The following is a 20,485-nucleotide window of genomic DNA, read 5'->3' on the forward strand; positions in this document are numbered from 1 at the left end:
ATCGGAAAACTGTGGTACATCTACACAATGGAATACTATGCTGCCATAAAAAAGAAAGAATTCTCATCATTTGCAGCAACCTGGATGGAATTGGAGAACATTATGCTAAGTGAAATAAGCCAGTCAATGAAAGAAAAATACCACATGATCTCACTCATTTAGGGATAGTAAAGAACATTATAAAGTGATGAACAAAAAGATAGATACAGAGACAGTAAAGCATCAAACAGACTTTCAAATTACAGGGGGAAAGTTAGGGAGAAGTGGGGGAGTTATGAAATCAAACGAAGGACTTGTGTGCATGCATATAAGCATAAACAATGGACGCAAAACTCTGGGGGGTGAGGGCATGTGGGGGGGGGTGGGGGAGTAATGGTAAGATATGTACACATATAATACCTCAATAAAAAAATATATTAAAAAAAAAAGAATATATGCACCCTTATGTTCATTGCAGCACAATTTACAATAGTTAAGATTTGGTAACAGCCTGAGTGCCCATCAGCAGATGAGTGGATTAAAAACCTGTGGTATATCTATACAATGGAATACTACTGAGTTGTTAAAAAGAAAGCACTCACCATTTAGAACAGCATGAATGGACCTGGAGAGCTTTATGCTAAGCAAAATAAGCCAGTCAGAGAAAGATGAATATCACATGATCTCACTCATATGTGAAATCTAATGAACAACATAAAGTGATAGACAAAAATAGATCCAGAGACACAGAAGCATACAATATACTGTCAGACCTCCAAGGGAAGGCAGGGGAGGGGGAGGGAGGGGGAAGAGATCAATCAATGAATCATATGTGTATATGCATAACCCATGGACACTGAAAATAGGGTGGTGAAGGCCTGGGGTGGGGGGCCGGGGCAGGGTGGGAGAATTCAATGGGGTAAAGGGGGACAATATGTTGATGAGATCAGTTCCCTGGCATGGGCCTAGGAAATTCATAAGTTTGTGGCTGTGTATTTTTAACTTTGAAGCACCACCAGTGCATTTTTGAATGTCAGACTAACGGTGCAGGAAATGTTGTGGCAGGCTAGAAGAGTTGCACTTTCTGCAGTAAAACACTGCCTTTCATTCTATCTTGGCCTCACAGCATTCCAACTTACATATTTGACCTTTGGCCAATATAGTTTTAAAAAATAACTATGCTTTCTCCATTTCACTCAAAAAACATATTTTTGACACTTGTGTGGTAGGTACAAGCCTCAGTAGATGCTAGCATATTAGAATACTAGAGGCCCAGTGCATGAATTCGTGCACAGGTAGGGTCTGGCCAGCCTGGCCCCAATCGGGGCAGATTGGGGCAGGGCCTGTAGGGAGGAGGAGATGGAGGGAGGTTGGCCAGTTGATCAGGGCTGGGCTATCTGGGGGAAGGGGCCGAGGGCGATTGGCTGGTGGGCCCCACACCCAATTGGGGTTGGGGGGCTGATTGGGGGTGGAAGCTGGCCATGGGGAGGGGCTATGGGTGGTGGGCCAGCTGGCCCCACCCCCTATTGGGGTTAGGGGTTCGACCAGGGGTGGGGCGGCCAGGGAGAGGGGCTACAGGAGGTTGGCCACCCAGCCCTGACCCCTATTGGGGTGGGGGATGCGATCAGGGGCGGGGCTGGCCGGGGGAAAGGGAGGGGGTGTTTGACCGGTGGCCTGCTCCTTGATCAGAGTGGGAGAGTCCAATCAGGGGCAGGCTGGCAGCAGGGAGGGGCCGAGAGGTTGGCCGATCAGCCCCACCCCCTGATTGGGCGGTTCATTGGCCACAGTGGGTGTCATAGCGACCATTTGTTATGGTTGTTATGGCCCTTACGGTCACTGGCTTTTTATACATATAGATAGCTATGCAACAAGTAACCTATGCAAACAATCAGACCTTCAAAATGAAATTTGTAAGAAAATTCAATTGTGCTTACAATATTGAAAGTGTAAATTGCTTTCAAATACTTGCCTCAACAGCCTTGTATTTCCAGCACCTAATGAGCTGTGACAAATTGAGATTAGTCATCAAAATTCAGGACAGCCATTAGCAGCTTAAAAGAACTTTGCATGCAGCAGTGTCCTTTGATCTGTTCAATTATGAAGACCTGAGAGGAAATAGTGATATAGTGGAAAAAAACAACAGATTGTAAATTGGAAAAGCAGAGTTCTAGTCTAGACTCTGCTCATATCTCACTATGTTACATTTTACAGGTAAATTTGCTTTCACTATGAATTAGATTGTCCATTTGTGAAAGGAAGCTGCACTACAAAATGTCCAAACTTCCTTCTAATTTTGATAATACATGATTCTAAAGTTTAGTGATTATACACTAATTTCCAAGTGTATAATTTACTACAGATCAGCTATTAACATTGTATTTCTCTAAAAACCAGAAGGGCCCTAGCTGTTTTTGACTCAGTGGATAGAGTGTCTTAAGGGTCCCAGGCTTGATTCTGGTCAAGAGCACATGGCCGGATTGCAAACATCAATCTCATCATTGATATTTCTGTCTCCCTCTCCCTCTCCCTTCTTCTCTGAAATCAATAAAAATATATTTAAAAACCAGAAGGGAAATCACCAACAAATAATTACCTTATATTAAAATAATACTGTTGATGATATGATCAGAATCAATTTTTTTTTTCTTTAAGGAAAAACTCTCAGTGGGTGGAACATTTTACAAAATGTATTAAATTGAATATATTGGTATGACATTGGTTTCAAGTGTACAACTCAAGAAAATATCATCTGCACACTGCATCATGCACCCATCACCCCTATCAAAGCCTTTTTCTGTCCCCAAACTCCCCTCTGCCCCCAGACCTAGCCCCCACACCTTTCCCTCGGGTTATCACCTCATTTTTGTCTGTGTCAATGTGTTATAAATACATTTATTTTTGCTTAATCCATGCTGCTGTTTCTATTTTGTTCCTCGGTTTATTTTGTTCATTAGATTCCATATATAAGTATACCATATGGTATTTGTCTTTCTCTGAATGGCTTATTTCACAAAGCATAATAATCTCCAGGTCCGTGCAGCGCAAAAGATAAAATTTCCTTTTTCTTTTTTTAACATTCAATTTTGTAAATGTACCACAGCTTTTTTATCTATTCATTTACTGATGGGCACTTGGGTTGTATCCAGATCTTAGCTATTGTAAATTGTGCTGCTATAAACATAGAGGCACATATATTCTTTCGATTTAGTATTGCAGATTTCTTCAGTTATATTCCAGAAGTGAGATCCACTAGGTCAAAAGGCACTTCCAGTTTTAATTATTTGAGGAAACTACTGTTTTCCACAGTGGCTACACCAGTCTACATTCTCACCAAAAGTGCACAAGGGTTCTTTTTTCTCCACATCCTCACCAGCACTTATTTGTTGATGATAGCCATCGTTTGTTGATGATAGAGGTGTGAGGTGATACCTCATTGTGGTTTTAATTTGTATCTCTCTGATGATTAGTGATGTTGATCATTTTTTCATATGTCTCTTGACCATATGTATGTCTCCTTGAAATAAGTATCTATTCAGATCCTTTGCCAATTTTTTAATTGGGTTGTTTATCTTTTTGGTGTTGAGTAGTATAAGTCCTTTATATATGTATTTTGGAAATTAACCCATTATTGGATGTATCAGCAAATATGATCTCCCATTATAGAGGGTTAGCTTTTCATTTGGTTGATGGTTTCTTTTGCTGTGCAGAAGCTATAAATCCAGGTGCCCTCCGAATGGGCCAATGAACAAATTTTCATTTGTAGCAACTCACCCTGGGCTCTGGAATAGAAAGGGCAGAGTGTACTAGAGTCATGTGAGGAGAGACTCGGTTTCGTGACTTTGGGGAGAGAGGTGAAGAGATAGCCAACAGAGTCCTTGTGCTGAGTCCCTCTTCCACACCACAGATGTCATCTTTCTTGGGTTGACCACTTCCCTCCATGTGGCATCAGCCTGGGAGAGTGCAATAGTCCCAGCCTCACATCTCCCAATAACCAGGCCCTGCTGAATTCATGTACCTCGGAGCAGTCAGCTGCCTGGGCCTCTAGTATAGAGGTCCAGAAGGATTCAGAGAGTATCAGAGACTGAGTAGTGTGACTCCAGGTAGGGGTCATTGTCCCCACTTTTTGCGAGCCTGACTGGCATCACCCACCACAAAGGATCCACTAGCCCCACCCTCTCAAATCCCAAGGCTGGGCTCTGCCTAGCAAGGGCTCTCAAGGAGGTCCTGCCAGAATTGTGGACAGATTGAGTTGTGTGGATTTAGGATAGGGACATTTTCCCCTCACATATCTAACCATCACCACTGGTCCTGTGCAGATATTTCCCTTCACATGGACAAATTTTAGTCTGTCTGGAGTTGATGAATTTTGCTGGCAACACCCTGACAACTCCCTAAGACGCTGGAAGTTACAGCTGGCTTTGGTTTACCCTGAGACTTTTGCAGAAGGGACTCAGGCCTAGCACAGGCACCAAGATTGAACCTGTGTCAATCTGGTGAACACAACTCACCCCTACCTGATGACTCACTGAAAACCCACCTCATACAACTGGCATACAGCCAGAGGCTCATTCAGGGCCTGAGCCTAACAGGGAGCTGGCAGGCAAAGGCAGGCAGAGGTGGAACTTGGGGTGCCTTGGGACTTTTGCTGACCTGCTCCTGGGCTCAGTGCTGGTAGAAACCAATCATTGTATGCACCTTGGCCCCTTCCATGCACAACCAGGCCCAGAAGAGGCAGCCAAAAACTATGAATCACTTTGTAGCTCCAAACAGGCAACCCAGGGCTAATCAAAGGCAATGTATGAAATTGACCTACACCTGAGTCCCTCACAGGAGTTCCAGGAGCAAACACACCCTGGGGATGGGTATTCAGACCACATAAGATCAGGAATCAATAAGCTCCACTAACGACATATCCAAAGATGATCTTGACAGGCACCAGAGCCAGCTGGGGCAAATTCCAGTTTGCGTGGTCAGTAACCAAACAGCAACTCGAACACTGTGATTGGGGTTGATCCTCACAGTCAGCTGGCCTAAATGTCAACCCCATGCATGAATGGGCCAACAGCAATCAAGACTAAACTACACAGGAGGGTTCATATAAACTACACAAAGGACATTCCCAGAGAACCTTGCTTGGGTGATACTAGAGCATGTGCTACTTAGACCCATAGAATACCTATTACATAAGGCTACCAAAACAATACTGGGAGACATCGATCTACATAATACACAGAAATAATACAGAAATGGGGAGGCAAAGAAAGATGTCCCAAATGAAAGAGCAGGAGAAATCCCTATAAAAAGAATAAAGTGAAATGGAGGGAAGAAAGCTACTGGATACAGAGCATAAAGAAATTGTTATAAGAATGCTAGGTGTACCAGTTAATAATGGCGGATTTTGTAATCAAACAAAACACGATAATTTCAGGAGAAACATCAAAAGTGCTTTATTCAAAGTAATGTCCATCACTAGCTACACATTTCCCCCATCTTTCAGATAATTTGTGGATACCGACCCCATAGAACTTTTCTTGTTTTGAGGCAAACCATTCAGAGATCCAATTTTCCACTTCTTCGTACTTTTTGAAGTGCTGCTCAGAAAGTGCGTGTGCCATCGATCGGAACAAGTATTAATCTAAAGGAGCAAGGTCTGGTGAATATAGCGGGTGGGTTAATACTTCCCAGGCAAGATCTTTTAACGTGTCTTTAACTGGTTTTGAAGTGTGTGATGGTGCATTATCATGAAGCAAAATTACTTTGCCGTGTCTTCTGGCACATTCTGGTCGTTGCACGATCAAAGCATGGTTCAAATTGATTATTTGTTGTCGGTAGCAATCAGTATTAATGGTTTCACCTGGTTTTAGAAGCTATTAATACACCAGACCTTCCTGATCCCAACAAATGCAGAGCATTGTCTTCTTTCCGAAGCAATTTGGCCTTGCAGTCGATGTTGATGGTTGACCTGAATCAACCCATGATTTTGTGCATTTGGAATTCTCAAAATATATCCAGATTTCATCACCAGTCACAATTTAATGCAAAAAAAGACTTTCTTTAATGCCGTTGAAGCAACATTTTACCGATGACTTTTCGGTTTTCCATTTGTCTTTCGTTCAGTTGATGTGGCACCCATTTTCCTTTCTTTAAAATACACCGAGTGACCAGATTATTATGATCTCTAAATGCATAATAATCTGGCCACTGTGTGTGTGTGTGTGTGTGTGTGTGTGTGTGTGTGTGTGTGTGTGTGTATCAGAGGCCCGGTGCATGAATTCATGCATGGGTAGGGTCCAGCCAGCCTGGCCAGGGAGAGGGGACATGGGCGGTTGGCCAGCCTGCCTGCTGGTCGAACTCCTGGTCGAGGGGACAATTTGCATATTAGCCTTTTATTATATAGGATATACACTGAGTGGCGAGATTATTATGCGTTCAGAGATCATAATAATCTGGCCACTCAGTGTCTTTCTCATTGCTGGTAAATGATCAGAAATTGTTTGCAGAACAACATTTAATCTTTCTGCAAGTTTTTTTTTTTTTTTTTTTTTTTTAGTTTGACACGCATCTTCATCCAACAATTCTTGTAATTGTTGGTCTTCAAACTTTTTCGATTGACCTGGACGTTCTTTGTCTTTCCACATCGAAATCATCACTTTTAAAGTGTTTAAACCAGTGTTCACAAGTATCTTGAGATGGAGCATGTTCACCATAAGCTTCCCAAAGTATACGATGATTTTTTCTCCAAAATAAAGTAATGAATTAAAACTTCCCACAAATGCTCTTTTTTTTTGGCACGAAATTCGACATTTTTAAGCATAAAAATAACTATGATGTTATCACCTTCAGCAAATTTGACATATGAAGTTTTGAAGCTTGCTGTCAATACAACAAACAGCATACATATCAAATCATGTATACATATATATCAACATATGTGTAACCCCATCTATTGAAAAAAATCCACATTATTAACTGGTACACCTAGTAGAGGAATGATGGATGAACTCAGTGAGAATTCAAGTATTCAAAGTAATGATAAGCAAGGATCTAAAACCAAAACTACTCTATCCAGCAAGTCTATCATTCAAAATAGCTGGTGAAATAAAGAGATTCCCAGGCAAAATGAAAAAGAAGGCTAAAGGAGTTTATTAACACCAAACTAGCATTGTAAGAATAAAAATGGCAATAAACAAGTACCTATCAATAATAGCCTTACAAGTAAATTGATTAAATGCTCCAGTCAAGACAGGTAGCTGAATGGCTAAGAAAGCATGACCCACATATATGCTGTCTACAAGAGACACATGTCAGAACAAAAAACTCACACAGGATGAAAGTGAAGGAATGGAAAAAAATGTCCATGCAAATGAAACAAATAAAAAAACAGGGATAGCAATACTTATATCTGACAAAATACACTTCAAAGAAAAGGCCATAAAAAAGACAAAAAAGGCCATTACATAAAACTCAAAGGAGTTTAAAAATCCAACAAGAGTATAAAACCCTAGTAAAAATTTATGTACCCAATATAAGAGAACCTAAATATATACAAAAAGCTCTTGAAGGACTTTAAGGGAGAGATGGACAGTAATACAGTCATAGTAAGGGATTTTAACACCATAGTGAAGCAGTAATTAAAAAAAAAAACCACACACACACACAAAAACTGGATAGATTTTCCTGACAAAACAAGGAAAGAGACCTAAAATGACACACTATATCACATGGATTTAAGTGACATTTATAGAACATTACACTTCAAAGCTGCAGATTATACACTGTTCTCAAGTGCACATGAACATTCTAAAAGATAGACCACATGTTAGTACACAAAATCAGTGTCTACAAGTTCAAGAGGATTGAAATCATACCAAACATATTTTCAGTACACAAAGGCATGAAACTAGAAATGAACCACAATAAAAACATTCAAACATATGGAGGCTAAAGAGTATGTTATTAAACAATGAATAAGTTACGAATGAAATAAAAAAAAGAAATTAAAAAATTCTGGAAAACAAACAAAAATGAACACACAACAACCCAAAATCTATGGGACACAGCAAAAGCAGTCCTCAGAGGGAAGTTCATAGCAATACAGGACTACCTCAAGAAATAAGAAAAACTCTAATAAACTAACACTACAACTAAAAGAACAAGAAAAGCCAGAGTACATAGATGGAAGGAAATAATAGAGATCACAGAGAATATAAATGACATAGGGACTAAAAAAAAAACACAAAAAAACAAAAAACAACCAATACAAAAGATCAATGAATCTAAGAACTGGTTCTTTGAAAAGATAAACATGATAGATGAACCATTAGCTAGACTCATCAGGGAACAGAGAGAAATGAAATAAATAATATCAGAAACGAAAGTGGAAAGTCTGTAAGGAGGACAATCTGATAAAAGGGAAGTGTGTGGAAGGCCATCTGCCCTGTTTATCGGAATTCCGACTTAGGGAAGACTTAACAGAGTGTCAAAGGCGGCACCCCTAATTATTCCTTGACCTTTCCAAACAAGTCTGTGCACGTGCAGAAAACCCGGGTGTTTACTGAATCCTTATGCTTAATCCCTGGATGCCCTTGCCTAGAGGACTATGTAAACACACGTGTCCTCTCAAGATACCCTACTGATTGTTTTTAAAAGATAATAAACTTTATCTCAAACTGCTGGTACAACAAAAGCCAGGATGTCCCTTGGCGCTCTCTTTCACTGCAAACATTGTGTTGGAGTAATCCATTCATCTGTTGCTCAGGGTCTACTGGTCAGCCCCAGCAAGGTGGTTCCCCATGTGAGGGCCAAGGAATGCAACAAGATTCAGCAGAACCCTCTAAAACGAAGAGGAAGGAAATGAAAGTAACTGCGCAGTAAATCATTGGAGCCCACGTGGGATTTCCAAGTGTGAGGGAATTGTTTTTCAGCTGAGGTTTCACAATAGGACAGCAACTGTCCACTGAGTAACAGATTTCTTTGTTACTTAAAAAGTTATTAAAAGCAAATGGTGCCTATAATTTATAATCCTTGGTTCCCTGATGCTGAAACATTAGATATTGAACTCTGGGAACAAGTAGGTAGGAATTTAAAGAGAAATCAGGCTCAGGGAAAACGAGTGCCTTTGTCATCTTTAACTATGTGGGCTCTTGTTCAAGCTGCACTATGCCCACTTCATATTGAGGATCAAAAGCCTACAGAATGCCAGGAGGATTTACCACTGCTACCTCTTCCTGAAGTATAGCCTGTAAAGCCTGTAATACCTAAGGCCCCTGATTCTCCTCCTCTGGTGTGGGAAGGCTCATCAACTAGAGAAAATGGGGCTAACAGTCTTTTTACAAAAGAACTCCTTAATGCCTTGTCTGAAAATTACTATATGATGCTTTAGGACTGGCTGATTTTGGCTAAAATGACTTTGGACACCAGTCAATATTTGCTCTGGAGAGTAGAATATGATAGAGATCTCTGAACAACAGGCTATTTGTGGGTGTTAACCAGGGACCCCACCTGGGAGCCCTCTGGGCCACATCTGGCTAAAAGTCCAGGCACTTTAAAACATCTTCTGAAAGATCCATGAAAAGAACTCTGATTTATTAAGTCTTGTCTGTGTGTTATGTGTGCATGTAAATATCATATGAGTGTCTGTCAATTGTTGTTTTATGTGTCTTTGTTGGCTGGTTTAATTTGTTTGGCAATGGGACATATTTCACTTTGCTAGCGGCCCCAGCTACTTGTGGAAGGCTTTACACATGGCAGGGATTGCAGGAACTTCCCAGCAGCTGCCAAGAATTCTTGATCTTGGGGATCCTTCCTGCACTCCCTCTCAAGTCATCAACCACTGGAAACTCATAGCTGTAAAGTTCTTGTCTGTCTGAATATAACTTGGTTATTGATGTGCTTTGCTTGCTTTCTTATCTTTGGGGGACTTAGTTTGAAGATTCTAAGGCTAATGTCCCAGTCCACCCTTTTATGAATACTCATTTATTTATTTTATTTTTAAAAAAATATATTTTATTGATTTTCCATAGAGAGGAAGGGAGAGGGATAGAGAGCTAGAAACATCGATGAGAGAGAAACATCGACCAGCTGCCTCCTGCACACCCCCCACCGGGGATGTGCCCGCAACCAATGTACATGCCCTTGACCGGAATCGAACCTGGGACCTTTCAGTCCGCAGATCGATGCTCTATCCACTGAGACAAACCGGTTTCGGCATGAATACTCATTTAATTACTGTAGGTTTTTGCTCTTTCTGTTTTTAAGATCTCTTCTTATATGTAAGATATCATGTTGTTAGTTTACTCAGAAAAAAAAATATGGGAAATAACAATTTAAATCCCCCAAGTCTTTTTTCTAGGCAGATTACACCTATAGAAGTGCCCTCCAACAGGCTGCAGAAATAGCAGTGGGGGCCACTCCCATTTATGTAAAAAAAAATAGTACTTTAACATTAAAGCCACTGAAAACAAGTGAGTTATCAGTGTTACAAAATTTGCCAAAATGCCTTGGGTAATAATAATTGGCTTTAAAATCTCAAAGTTGTCCAGGCAAAATAAATGTAACTAAAATGAAGAATATATGATAAAGCATTTTCAGTGGTAATTATATATGCCTAAACATAGTTTTCCAAAGTGTTTGATAACTTAAAACTTTGGAGTTTGCTGAATTAAATAGTAAAAATTATTAAATATCTAGGTATTTTGAAATAAGAGGATACTGAAATATTAATTAATCTGAGTTTCCCTTGCATGGAGAATCTAGAGAATGGATTTTAATTTGTTAATGAATGTCTTGTATTTTAGTTAAAATATCTCTTAAAATGTGAATGTATTGCTAACCTGAGGAATGTTCATTACTTATATTTCACCTAAAAATTTAAGGTTCCTAAGGAGTAAGAATTCTAACTAATGGGAAAGAGATAACGTTTTGATGTAATGGAAAGCATGAGGCATAGAGATGCATTTTGAATAAAAAAGAAAGTGGATTCTAGAGCTGGTTATTCCTGAAAGTTGTAAGGTTTCTGCAGAAAGATTTGTGAAAGGTATAGAAAGTTGGTGATAGTTGAATTTTGTTAAGAGAAATGTTGAAAGGAAGTTGCATAAATGCCACAGGCCAGTAAGCCAGGACAAGTAGAATAGGGAAATTGAGATGGTTGAATAGCAATTTGGAGCCATCTAGTAAATTCTATCTTCCCTAAACCCAGGACACTTAAGAGTAAATGATTTGCATTTTGCCTCCCTAACCAGAGGATATAACCAGATGGTAAATAGCTTATATCAATGTACTCAGAGAGACTGACAGCAGAAATCCAATTAGTGTCATTTGCTGACCACACCCAAGGAAAAATGAAGTTAGAGAATAAACCTCATTTTGGTTAGCCCTTTTCTAGTCTGTTAAAAGGGAAAAGATATGTCCTGTTTTTCTACCAAGGAAGCCAAAGTTCTATAAATTATTAAATTGGTAATATTTCATATTAATCAGGTATTTCTTACAAAAGGCCATCTTTTAATTGTGGAAACTGAAGCTTGCTAGCTTATGTTTGTGCCTAATACACTTTGATATATGATCTTTTGGTAAAATAAGATTAACAATCCTTCCAGGGTTTGAATTTTAAGAAACATTTTCTTGACCTAGAATTGGCTTTACTAGATCACTCCAATAGCCTCTGGAATGCCTGAAGTACAGTATTTGTTTTCTCTCTCATGAAGGAAAATTTTCTGCTTAAGGTACATGGGAAGCTTTGTCAAATAATAACTATATTATGCTTTCATTTATAGCTCTAATTGTTATTCTGGAATATTGTGTTTTGCAGAAAGGACAAGATTCCATGTCATTTGAAAGTATTGCTGATTCTTAAACTTTTTGTTTTTCAGATACTAGAGGCCCGGTGCATGAAATTCGTGCACGGAGGGGGGTTGTCCCTCAGCCCAGCCTGTACCCTCTCCAATATGGGACCCCTTGAGGGATGTCCGACTGCTCGTTTAGGCCCGATCCCAGATGCATTTGACAAAAACCAACACCCATTTTTGATAAAAACTCTCAGCAAAGTGGGAATGGAGGGATCATAACTCAACATAATAAAGGCCATATATGACATACCTATAGCCAACTTCATACTCAATGGACAAAAATTAAAACCATTCCCCTAAGAACAGGAACAAGACCAGGATGTCCACTTTCACCACTCTTATTCAACACTAGAGGCCTGATACATGAAATTTGTGCAAGAGGAGGCCTTCCTTATCCTGGCTGCTGGCATCGGCTTCCCTCTGGTACCCAGGACCCGGGCTTTCCTCCAGCCGCCGGCAGGCACCCAGGACCCTGGCTTCCCTCACAGCCCCAGCTTTATCCGGAAGATCATCCAGAAGGACATCCAGTCTAATTAGCATATTATGCTTTTATTATTATACTAGAGGCTCGGTGTATGAAATTTGTACACAGGGGGAGTGTCCCTTAGCCCAGCCTGCACCCTCTCCAATCTGGGACCCCTCGGGGGATGTCTGACTGCCAGTTTAGGTACGATCCCTGTGGTGTGTGTGTGTACTCATGCATAATATTATAATACAACTAGAGGCCTGGTGCACAAAATTTGTGCACGGGGTTGGGGGGTCCCCTCAGCCCAGCCTGCACCCTCTCCAATCTGGGACCCATCAAGGGATGTACGACTGCCCAGTGGGATTGTGCCTAAAAGGGCAGTCGGACATCCCTCTCACAATCCAGGACTGCTGGCTCCCAAACGCTTGCCTTCCTGCCTGCCTGATTGCCCCTAACCACTTCTGCTGCCAGTCTGATAGCCCCTTAACCGTGCCCCTGCCGGCCTGATTGACACCTAACTGCTCCCCTGCCGGCCCGATTGCCCCCAACTGCCCTCCCCTGCCAGCCCAGTCGCCCTTAACTGCCCTCCTCTGCCAGCCTGGTCGCCCCCAAATGACCTCCCCTGTCAACTTGGTCACCCCTAACTGCCCTCCCCTGCAGGGCTGGTCCCCTCCAACTGCTCTCCCTCCCCTGTAGGCGTGGTCTCCCCCAACTGCCCTCCCCTCCTGGCCTGGTTGCTCCTAACTGCCCTCCCCTGCTGGTCTGATCACCCACAACTGCCCTCCCCTGCCAGCCATTTTGTGGCAGCCATATTGTGACCACATGGGGGCGGCCATCTTGTGTGAGAGCGTGACGGTCAATTTGCATATTACCTCTTTATTATATAGGATTAGTACTGGAAGTCCTAGCCACAGTGATCAGAAAGGATGAAAAGATAAAAGGCATCCAAATTTGGAAAGAAGGAAGTAAAACTGTCACTATTTACAGATGACATGATAGTATACATAGAAAACCCTAAAGACTCCACCTAAAAGCTATTAATTTAATAAATGAATTTGGCAATATAGCAGAATAAAAAAATTAACAGCCAGATATCAGTCATTTTTATATACCAACTAGAGGCACAGTGCATGATTAAATCATGCACGTGCAGGGTCCCCTACACTCTTTTGTTTTCGATCACGGGGGAGCTGGGTGCCTGTCCGCTGGTGCACCAGGCCTTTCATAAGCCTCCGGCACGGCAGAGGCTTCTGAAAGGCCTGGTGCCGGAGCGGACAGGCACTCAGCTCCCATGCTTTCGCTTTCGATCGCGGGGGAGCTGGGTGCCTGTCCGCTGGTGCACCAGGCCTTTCAAGAAGCCTCTGGCATGGCGGAGGCTTCTGAAAGGCCTGGTGCTGGAGCAGACAGGCACCCAGCTCCCCCGCTTTTGATGGTCCATGGCGGGACGTGAGCTTGCTGCCGTAGAGGCCCCTTCTGTGCCGCAGCACAGCCATGGTGCAGACGCTTGCGTCGCCAGCGGCGGCACAAGCTCAGTGTCCCGCCGGCCCAATCGGCCACTCTGGCCACCCCGAGTCCTACCTCCCCACGCCTTCTGGCCAACCGTGGGCATAGTGAAGGTATGGTCAATTTGCATATTTGTCTATTATTAGGTAGGATTATGAATTCTCAGAAAGGGAAACTAAAAATAAAAATCCCATTTATCATTGCAACAAAAAAATGTAGATACTTAGGAATAAATTTAACCAAGGAGGTAAAATATTTGTATTTGGAAAACTACAATATGTTGAAAAAAGAGATAGAAAAATATATAAAGAAGTGGAAGACTATTGTGTGTTCATGGATCGGTAGAATTAACATAATTAAAATGGTCATACTACCCAAAGCAATCTATAGATTCAATGCAATCCCTATTAAATTACCAATGACCTATTTCACAAACCTAGAACAAATACTCCAAAATTTCATATGGAACAAAAACAAAACAAAACAAAATAGCCACAGCAATCTTGAGAAAGAAGAACAAAATTGGAGGGATCACACTACCAGATATCAATTTTTACTACAAAGCCACTGTAATGAAAACAGCTTGGTACTGGCACAAGAACAGGCATAGAGATAAATGTATCAGCCAAATAAGCCAATCTGAGAAAGACAAATATCACATGAACTCACTTATTTGTGGAATGTAATGAACAATATGAACTGACTAACAAAACAAGACCAGAAACATGGAGGCAGGGAACAGATTGATATACCTTGATGTGGGGATGGGGGACAAGAAGAGATAAACCATAGAGCTTATATACTTACTAGAGGCCCGGTGCACAAAATTTGTGCATGGAGGGGGGTTGTTCCTCAGCCCAGCCTGTACCCTCTCCAATATGGGACCCCTCAAGGGATGTGCGACTGCCCGTTTAGGCCCGATCCCACCGGATGTCCAACTGCCCATTTAGGCCCGATCCCAGTGGGATCGGGCCTAAATGGGCACTCGGACATCCCTCTCACAATCCAGGACTGCTGGCTCCCAACTGCTTGCCTGCCTGCCTTCCTGATTGCCCCTAATTGCTTCTGCCTGCCAGCCTGATCACCCCCTAACCACTCTGCTGCCAGCCTGTTTGCCCCCAACTTCCCTCCTCTGCCGGCCTAGTCACCCCTAACTGCCCTCTCCTGCAGGGTTGATCACCTCCAACTGCCCTCCCTTGCAGGCCTGGTCCTTCTCAATTGCCCTCCCTTGCAGGCTGGGTGCCTCCCAACTGCCCTCTCCTGCTGGCCATCTTGTGGTGGCCATCTTGTGTCCACATGGGGGCAGGATCTTTGACCACATTGGGGCAGCTATATTGTGTGCTGCAGTGATGATCAATCTGTATATTACTCTTTTATTAGATAGGATAGAGGCCTGGTACATGGGTGGGGGCCAGCTGGTTTGTCCTGAAGGGTGTCCTGGATCAGGCGGGGGTTCCCTTGGGGCGTGGGGCGGCCTGAGCGAGGGGCCTGTGGTAGTTTACAGGCCGGCCATGCCCCCTGGCAACCCAAGCGGAGGCCCTGGTATCTGGAATTTATTTTCCTTCTACAACTGAAACTTTGTAGCCTGGAGTGGAGCCAAACTTGGGGCTCCCTCCGAGGCTGGCAGCCATTTGTGTTGGGGTTATAATTGAAACTTTGTTGCCTTAAGTGGGTGGGCCCAGCCAGGGTGTGCGGAAAGATTTGCTTCCCCTGTTGCCGGCGGCAACCCTGGCCTGCTCTCTCAAGCTCCATTCTGCCGCCATTTGTTTGAATTTGTTTACCTTCTATAATTGAAACTTTGTAGCTTGAGTGGAGGCTTAGGCCTGTCAAGGCAGGCGGAAAGCTTGGCTTCCTCTGTTACCTAGGAAACCTTGCTCTCTGTGGCTGTAGCCATCTTGGTTTGGGTTAATTTGCATGCTCTCTCTGATTGGGTGGTGGGCGTGGCTTGTGGGTGTGTCAGAGGTATGGTCAATTTGCATATTTGTCTATTATTAGGTAGGATATGCATTGCCCATGGACATGGGCAATAGGGTGGTGAAGACCTGGGGCGGGTAGGTAGGGGCTGGGAGGTGGGGGGGGGGTAAAGGGAGGGTAAATGGGAGACATCTGTAATACTATCAACAATATATATATATATACACACACACACATACCGTATTTTCCGGCGTATAAGACAACTGGGCATATAAGATTTTCCTGGGTTAAAAAGTTGTCTTATATGCTGGAAAATACGGTAGTCCAATATATCTAATCCCATCAATATAGTCCAATATACCCTATTTTCCGGCGTATAAAAGGACTTTTTAACACAGGAAAATCTTATACGCCCAGTCGTCTTATATGCCAGAAAGTACGGTAAAATAAAATTTTAAAATTCTATAAAGACCTTTCTTCTTTTCCAACATAATATTTTAACTCTGTAAACTTCCCTCTAAGATTGCTGTGGGTTGCATTGTACAAACTGATATGTTGAATTTTTACTTCCCCTGAGACTTCTTTGACTAATGAATTATTTAGAAGTATGTTGTTTTGAGTGTTTGGAGATTTTCCATAATCTTTATTTTATTGATTTCTAGCTTAATTAAATTTTGGTCAGAGAGCATACTTTGTATGATTCTAATACTTTTAAATTTGTCAAGCTTTTTTTTTATGACCCAAGATATGGTTTACTTGGGTGGATGTTCCATGTGCACTTGAAAATTGCTTTTGCTAAGTGAAATGTTTTGTAAATTTGGTTGATTGCGTTGTTCAGTTCCTCTGTAGTATTAATTTTTTTCTTTTTTTAATAAGTTAAAATATGATTTAATTATTTTAAAAAATATAAATTAAAAACAAAGACTATATCTGAGGGGAAAGAAAGAAAGCCTGATTCTCTCTTGCTATAAATAGCATTTTACTTTGCTTGTGCATGAATAAAATTCTTGGCCAAAGTAATGTGATTATTACTGGTATACTGTATCAAATAAATACTTTTAATTTAATACTTTCTATCTAATTGATGCATTTTTCAGCTAGAATGGTCAATAATACCCTAATAAAGGTATCCATTAGGTTAGATATTCTTTTAAATGACAATTGTTTAAATATATATTTTATAGGCCTCATTTGTAGGTATCAAAAGATCCAGAAATGGAGGGGAATTGGAAACATATGAAAAGCAGTTTCCCTTTCAGTGTGGAATTGGTGTCTGAAGCTCTGTTCACAAGAAAAATCTCCTCACCACAAGGCTGTTTATGACTCTAGATCATTAGACTTGGAGGGGAAGAGAGGGAAATTATATGCCATCCTTGGTAAAAGGAAAAAGTAGCATAATCATTTCCCATTGCTTTCAGTTTTTCCACTTTCTTCTCCTCACCTCTTTTTCCCCACCCCTTCATTTTTTCAGCACCATTTGTTCCAATTGTTTTTCATTTATTAAATTTTGTTTTCCAATGACAGAAATATAATCAATAATACTTTAATAACTATGTATGATGTCAGTTGTTTTTCAATCCTTATTTTAACTTTACATTCTATTTTGTCTTCTTTCTACCTTTCTTTCCTTAGGTAGATATGAAAGGCTAAAGTTTGCCTTAGCAGCAGGGAAGGTACTGTGACTGACTATATCAGTACTGTTCTTTCTTGGTGATTTCTTTTGTCCGCAGACCTAATGTACAAATACTCCTGAGAAAAACAAACACAGGGGCATAAATATACATCTGATAACGTTTAGCCTCTTCTGAAGTATCAGGTAAAAGATAGGAGGGTCACAAATTGACTTAAAATATAAGCACTGCTCCTGAATAAACTAATGACTTTTGAACCTAACTTAAAATGGTAAGAGAGACTGGTTTCAAAATATAAAACTGTGTTTCAGGAATATCACCTTCTTTGTACTAGAGTTTCAGCTTTAGAATGCAAAGGGACCTTAAAGGCCTTTTAACCATTCCTGGTACTAGAATCCCTTCTATAACACATTACCAAGTGACCCTCTAGTCTATGTATGATCCCCTTCAGCAATGGGAAACTCCACTAATAGACCATTCCATATTTTTTACAACTCTATGAAAAATTTCTTCCACAAACTGAACTGAAACACATGTCCATATAATTTTTACTGGCCCTGCTTCTACTTCTTTGGGTCATATAGCACAGGTCCAGCCAATCTTGCCCATAAAAAATTTTAATTCTTCTTTACTGACTTCTGAAATGCACCTCTGTATCTCCTATAATAAAGTTTCTGAAAAATGACAAATACCACTAAATCTATCTCTGCTTTAACAGAAATACTACTGTATTTTTCCCAACTAAAAGTGAAACAATAAAAGGTGCTAATAACTTCGTTTTGTAGTTATAACCTAAAAGCTATTTATTGACAGCAACATAAAAGTCTTACAAACAGTGCCCACTTTTAGAGTAATCACCAGTGAGCTACTAAGAGAAGATCTGTAAATATCATGGTGCATATTTTCTTCAGAAAATAATGAGCGAGTGAATCAACTCTAAGAGAATAAGCTATCACTAGATGTACTGAGAACAGTAGAGTCTACCAACTATGGCACTATTTATTGTGCTGGTACATGAAAAGCAGATACTTTGCTGAAATAGGAAATTTAAAAACTTTGACTATTCTGTCTCACAATACAATAGTGGTACTACAGAAATGTACCTATATAATTTGGGCCTTCCATGTCAGCATTTCAAACAGTCTATTTCAAAGGATTTAAATGCTAAAATAAAAAATAAAGAACCTGTGGAAAAGCTATAGGAATAGAAAGCCTTTAGTATCTCAATCTTCAAAGTTTTAGGACTCTATTCTGCCTTATACATTTTTATCAGTTAGGCTTTCATAGAATATCAATGAAAATAGCACTCTCATTTACACTCACTAGAATTTTACTTCTTTCAATGTGGGTTATTCTTAAACTTTTCTTAAGTCATGAAAACTATTTTATAGTCACAGGATTTTTTTCAAGTAAACAATCTCTACAATAACTTTTACATTCAAATTTCTAGCTTTCTGTGTTTGAACAAAGAAGAAAGGAGAAGATTTTATACATAATGGATATGGTAATCAAATATTACATTTAATACTTTTAAAGATTATTTATGTCATTAAATCATTGAGGGTCTGACAGAAATAAAAATAAGTCTAAGAAGGAAAAAGGCTAAACATAAATATTAATTTTAATAATAAAAACTGGTAATATAACACATGTACACTGTCGTGAGAAACAGGCTATCAGTCCACTGGCATGAAGGAAGTGTGACTTAAATGGGATCTGAAAGTCGGAAGAAATATGGCATTACACTAGGTGCTGGGAATATAAAGATTCGTTTAAATATTAAGAATAATAACAGCAACTAGAAATTATTGGACTTTTGCTATATATCCTGGGCATAGGGTGGTGCATATCATGTTACCTTCTTAAAATTTTGTGGTAAAGAACCCTAGGAAATAAGTACTCTTCTTATCCTAATTGTTCAGATAATAAAACTGAGGTTTACACAGGTTAAGTGATTTGCCCAAAGTCATACAGGTAGTACATGGTAGAGCAAAGAAACTCTCACATGAGTCCAAGAAGTCTTGCATACGATTGTTCATAACAGCATTATTTATAATAGTAACATGGGTGGTGGAAGTGACCACAAGAAACATTGAGAATGAAGAAATAATGTGGTATTATTCATACAACAGAAGAATATTCACAGTAAAAATGAGTTAACTAGAGCTACGTGTATAAACCTGAATGAATATCACACAAAAAATGCCAATTGATAAAAACAAGTCACAAAGAAAAAATACAGTATGAGTAAAATTTACACAAAGCTTAAAAGCAGACAAAACAGTAGTGTATGAAGTTTAGGAACACATGCATATATAGCAAAAGTCTAAAATCATGCATAACAATGTTAAATACAAAAGTCAGGAGAGTGGCTATCGGACGTGGTTCAAGGAGCAAGGAGAATGCAATCAGAGTTAGAAGGATACATAGGAAGTTTCAAATGCATTTGCAATATTCATTAATACCTCTTTGTACATCTGTAATATTTTATATTACATTTTAAAAATCATAAATCATTTCTGAATTTGTTTCAATGGCTTCTGCTGCCTTCAAACTAAAATTCCAATTTATCCTAGCACTCAAACACTCCATCATCTTGCTGTTTCTACTCCAATTTTATCTTCTATAAGTAAAGCCCAAATTAACCTTTCTGATTTGGCCAGCCTAATTGCCTTAGGTTCCTGGAATATATCATAATGTTCAATCTGAGCTATTGCTGACAAGCTAACTCTTCATTCTTGGTAATTTAAATACTATCATCAAGGTCTGAGAGGACTTAAACTATTATAATATACTAGAGGCCCGGTGCACGAAATTCGTGCACTGGGGAGGGTGTCCCTCAGCACAGCTTGCACCCTCTCTAATATGGGACCCCTCGGGGAATGTCCGATTATCGGGCCTAATCCTGCAGTTGGACATCCCTCTCACAATCCGGGACCGCTGGCTCCTAACCGCTCACCTACCTGCCTGATTGCCCCCTAACTGCTTCCTTGCTGGCCTGATTGCCCCCAAATACCCTCCCCTGCTGGCCTGATCACCCCCAAGGCTTTTATTAGTATAGATATGACCCTGCACAGAAAATTTTACTAACCCTGCTTTACAATAAGGGCTTGACGATTGAATCATTAGGACCAGACACCAAGATTTCC

The 20,485-nt window shown here is 40.5% G+C and overlaps 1 protein-coding gene across 2 annotated transcripts in view; it reads right to left on the reverse strand.

The window, feature by feature from the left end:
- The window catches only part of APOOL (apolipoprotein O like), a 125,781-nt gene that overhangs the window by 74,949 nt on the left and 30,347 nt on the right, over positions 1–20,485 (reverse strand). The window contains exon 2 of one of the 2 annotated variants that reach the window (XM_054721008.1): positions 1,949–2,084. The exons of the other annotated variant lie outside the window; for it this stretch is intronic. Coding sequence (XP_054576983.1) covers positions 1,949–2,005 — 57 coding nt within the window. The 5' untranslated portion in view covers positions 2,006–2,084. The remainder of the gene's footprint in view (positions 1–1,948; positions 2,085–20,485) is intronic. 2 annotated transcript variants of the gene reach the window in all.

Source organism: Eptesicus fuscus, chromosome 1 (assembly GCF_027574615.1).
Source record: "Eptesicus fuscus isolate TK198812 chromosome 1, DD_ASM_mEF_20220401, whole genome shotgun sequence".
NCBI lineage: Eukaryota > Metazoa > Chordata > Mammalia > Chiroptera > Vespertilionidae > Eptesicus > Eptesicus fuscus.